Source organism: Microtus ochrogaster, linkage group LG8 (assembly GCF_000317375.1).
Source record: "Microtus ochrogaster isolate Prairie Vole_2 linkage group LG8, MicOch1.0, whole genome shotgun sequence".
Taxonomy (NCBI): Eukaryota; Metazoa; Chordata; class Mammalia; order Rodentia; family Cricetidae; genus Microtus; species Microtus ochrogaster.
The window spans coordinates 21,072,024-21,076,921 of NC_022033.1; the positions used below are offsets into that span (position 1 = coordinate 21,072,024).

Consider the following 4,898-nt stretch of genomic DNA (forward strand, 5'->3'; position numbering starts at 1 on the left):
TTTTTTAAAACAATTTAAAAATGGGGGATACAAATTTTCATCATTTAGAAGAACTATGTTTAGGATATTGGGTGGGAAAAATTGGTTATATGACAATCTTTTATATGTAAACTGCATCATTTTATACAGATAAATTTGTGATCAACAAATACATTCTACTTTAAAAGTCTTTCTATCCCTTCTTTTTAAAATTTTATTGATAAAAATCTTAATTAGGTAACAAACCTAAGAACTATTTTGATTAATCAGATGAACATTTGTAATTATTCATGTAAATTGTTTCTGAGAAAAGCAATGGGGAAAGTGAAACCTAACAGTAGGTATCAGTTTGAACTTAAGTAAATTGGTATTTAGTATTTTTTTATATATTATTTGGATTTTTTACATTGTGTAACTGTTTTTTCGTAATAGAAAAAATACAGAAGTACTATTTTCACTTCATCTTTCCTTTTTCTTCCAGAAAACCGCTTCCTCGTTTTCTCTTGTTACATTGAGAAAGAAGGTTTTTGTTTATATGGAAATAGTCCAGAGCTATAGAATCCCAGCTCAAGAAGAGCTAGAATTTACTATTTGGAAAGAAAAAATATGTACATATATGTATATATAGCTCTTTCAAAACAGTATTGTGTGCTATCAAAGGTTGCTTTAGAAATGGAACTCTGGGTACTCCTCCGACTGATTTTAATCTGATGATTCTGAGAAGAATTGATTTAAAGCCCTTCTCTGATACCACCCCTCGCCCTGAGACTTAAAAACAGGAAGCTGCAGACTTGGCAGGACTTCACAATCAGTTAGGTTTCACTTTCCCCATTGCTTTTCTCAGAAACAATTTACATGAATAATTACAAATGTTCATCTGATTAATCAAAATAGTTCTTAGGTTTGTTACCTAATTAAGATTTTTATCAATAAATTTTTTTTTGTTTTTGTTTTTGTTTTTCGAGACAGGGTTTCTCTGTGGCTTTGGAGCCTGTAGACCAGGCTGGTCTCGAACTCACAGAGATCCGCCTGTCTCTGCCTCCCGAATGCTGGGATTAAAGGCGTGCGCCACCATCGCCCGGCAATAAAATTTTTAAAAGAAGGGATAGAAAGACTTTTAAAGTAGAATGTCAAAAGTGTAGTACATCTCAGTTATAAAATGCTTACTTAGTATGTACAAAGACCTGGATTCGATCCTTAGTAACTTTTTTTTTTAATTTTTGAACTCTGGAGGCTCTCAGAGATAAAGCCAAGCTAGCTATATGGCAAAGCTGTCATTAAAAAAAAAAAAAAAGCCTGGCATGGTAATGCACCCCTTTACTCCTAGCACTTGGAGGTAGAGCAAGTGGATTTCTATGAGTGTGAGGAGCCCAGCCTGGTCTACATAGTGAGTTCCTGTATGGCTAGAGCTACACAGTGAGACCTTGACTCAAAAAACCTAAATAAATAACTACATAAAATAGGAAGGGAAGACAAGAAAGATAGTTCAGTGGTTAAGAGTGATTGCCCATAATCATGAGGACTGGAGGAGTTCAGATCCCAGCCCCACATAACAAGATGAGTGTTTCCTGTAAATGTCAGTAATCCCATCTCTAAGGTGGGATGTAGACAGGAAGAGGATAGCTGGCGATTACTGACTTCCAACCTAGCCAAATGCAAGCCCCAGGTTCAGGAAAGAGACCTTGTCTCAGAGAAACAGGCAGAAAGTGATGGAAGAAGACACTCAATGCTCTCTGTGTGTCAGTACTGGTGCACACTACAACACATACACAATTTAAATATATATTAAACATGCATGTTATATATTTTTAATTTTTATATTTTATTAATTATTTAGCATATTCTAAATATATATTTATTTTTAAAGTATGGTGAATTTGTGTCTCAGTATCTGAGAAGCATTGGTTCTAAGACCAAGCAGTTATCTAAAGATATGATGCTCCAGCCCATTACATAAAATAGCATAGTGCGTTTGCTTCTGATCTGTGTATACCCATGTCTGTATTCTTTAAATCACTCTACATTACTGTAAAGCCTTGTATAATGTAAACAGTTGTCGTACCATATTTTGAAATGTTATCTACAATAATGAACACAAGTCTTTACATGTTCAATGCAGGTGCAGGAGTTTTTTCTGAATATTTTCCATTAGTACCATCAATAAGAAATCTGACTACAGAAAGCTGGCTATAGGCCATATGGCTCACTGCCTGTAGTGGGTTCTTAGTGAATACAAGCTGAGTGTGTTCTCACGGATTCAAACCAAAGGAAATTGGAAAACATACTCTGTAATACTGACTTTGCTTTTTCCTCTTCCTTAGAGAATAACATCACTGGTTCATTTCTGCCCTTTCTCAAAGAGTCTTGTCTTGAAAATCTTGGAGTAAGGTAAGAATAATAAAATCATACTTTATTCATCTTTCAGAGACAAAGCTCAGGATCTCGGGTTTTACCTATCCTCAGTTCAGTACTGTGACATGTGTTAGGATAGAATCCCTTGCCTGCTGTTTCTGCTGCACGGACCTTGTGTTTAGTTTTACATGTGGTTTCTATTTCAAAGGGCTTTGCTGACAAGCATTCATGGAGTTTATAGAGACCAAATTTTTACTCTCAAATTCAGTATAATTGAATTGTATACACTAGAAATATGTATCAGAATCAATAGGAAAAAAAAATTAACAAGAAAGTCAAAGTTACCATCCTATCTATTTGTAGGTCTTCCTAAGGATGTCTAGGACTGGGATGTATCTGTTAAAGCTCATAATTATCTCTGTATGGCTTTGTATACACACATGCAGATATCTCTGTGTATGACTGGAGGTTCTGGGGTCTAAGTTAGAGCTAAGACCCCTTTAAAGATCTTAGCTGATATTCAGTGTTTATGTGTGCTTTAAAATGTAAGTTTTCTTTCTTTCAGAATTGGCAACAGTTAGTTTAATGTTTGTGGTAACAGTAACTAAAGAATAAAAACAAAGTCTTATTCTGAATTACTTCAGGGCCTCTGGCTTAGAACTTGAGTATGGAAATAGATTGTGAATGAACCTTAGCAAAGAATGTTAGCTGTCCTTTAGAAGTTGCCCTTTGGAGCACAGGCTTCAAGGATGTTGACTCTGCTTCTTTCATTCCCATTTCAGCCGTCTGAGACTTCCATTTATCACCTTATTACCTGTGCAGTGGTGGACTTTCTTCTAATCTCTTTTCAAAGACCCAAACACTGTTGACTTGTTTAGCAGCTATTTATGGGAGGTTCATTTGGTTCTAGGCACTCCTCTGGGAGCTTGGGACACATGGGTGAACAAGACAGGCAAATTCCAGAAGGACAGTACTGTACACTATGTGTCTTGTACCCTGCTTTCTGCCTCTGAGATGAAGTCTGCAGGATATAAACAGGCTTGCATTAGCCTGTAATATAGCCACCTGTTGTATGTTTAAATTATCTAAAAATTTGACTAAGTCAGGGGCCAGAGCTGTGGCCCCAAGAGTAAGAGCACTTGCTGGTCTTCAGGAGGACCCACCTCGAGCTGCCCTTAGCAGTGCCAGTGACTCCAGCTCTATTGGATCTAACGCTCTCTGACCTCCACAGACAGGCTCACGTGCACAAATCCACACACAGACACAATTAGAACTTTTCAGTTAGATGAATTAAAATTTTTTAGTTCTTCTGTTGTACTATCTACATTTCAATTGATCAATAACCCCTTGTGCCCAGTTGCCAGTGTGTTACACAGGGCAGACAAGACACTTTGGTAACTGCAGAACGTTCTAGGAGGCAGCTGCCTCAGAGAATACCACAGCATCACCCAGTGAGCCTGTGGTGCTAGCCTAGCTTGCTGCTGTATGGTCATGCTTTTCTCTCATTTCTTTTTTATCCTTCCCTGCCCACCAACTCCTGTTTCCAGGATATAAACTCCCAGATAAATTTCCTGTATATAAGCTCTTGTGTTGGACTCTGCATATTATGGGGAGTCCTGTTTAGACAAATACTTGCTGTATTCCTTGAATTTTTGATTAAATTATTAAGCAAATATTGACATATTTACTTATGTTGTTTCAATTTTAGTTCCTTGGAGGAGAGGAGGAAGATGATTGCATGTATCCAAAAACTGAGTCAATCTCACATAGAGCTAATGAAGGTAAAAGGGATCTGAGTGTATAAACAGCATTTCCTTTTTTATACAAGAAGTATTGCTTCATAAGGAATTATAGCTTTTGACTTTGACTTATTATACGATGTAGTATGTGGGTGTGTGTGTGTGGGAGGTGTACATAAAAGTGTCACAGTCCAAGTGTAGTAGTCAGAAGACAACTTTGGGGAGTCGGTACTCTCCCTCCACCATGTGGATACAAGGGATAGAACTCGGGTCCCGAGGTTTGGCCTCAAATGTGTTTACCCACTGAGCTATCTCTAGCCCTGTGATGATATTTTTGGCAATCATCTAATTCTACAAAAAGCTCTAGTAGCTTTCAGCCATAGAATAACTTTTATTTATTAGTTTTTGTTTTGATTTATTTATTTATTTTTGAGGGAGTGTCTCACTATGTATCCCTGGCTGTCCTCAAACTTGCTATGTAGCCCAGGCTGACCTCAAACTCAGAGATCCACCTGCCTCTGCCTCTAAGTGTTGGGATTAAAGACACGCATCACCATATCCAGCAAGCTTTTTGTTTTAGTTTTTATTTAATTAATTTATTTTTATGTGTATGAGTGCTTTGCCTGCATGTATATGTGTTTGCCACTTTTCTTACATGATGCCCATGGAGGCCAGAGGAGGGCATTGGATCCCGGGAACTGGAGTTACAGATGGCTGTGGGCTGCCATGTGTGCAGGTGCTGGGGTTTCTTTCTTTGTTTTGACCCTCTGGGCAGATTGTACTGTTTCTCCCAGAGTACAGAAACAGTTCCTGACTGATTTTTTTTTT

At 37.5% G+C, this 4,898-nt stretch overlaps 1 protein-coding gene across 1 annotated transcript in view; it reads left to right on the plus strand.

Annotated features, from left to right (window-relative positions):
- Window positions 1-4,898, plus strand: part of Samhd1 (SAM and HD domain containing deoxynucleoside triphosphate triphosphohydrolase 1) — a 39,561-nt gene that overhangs the window by 3,887 nt on the left and 30,776 nt on the right. The window contains exons 2-3 of the mRNA XM_005363152.3: window positions 2,301-2,367; window positions 4,040-4,112. Coding sequence (XP_005363209.1) covers window positions 2,301-2,367; window positions 4,040-4,112 — 140 coding nt within the window. The remainder of the gene's footprint in view (window positions 1-2,300; window positions 2,368-4,039; window positions 4,113-4,898) is intronic.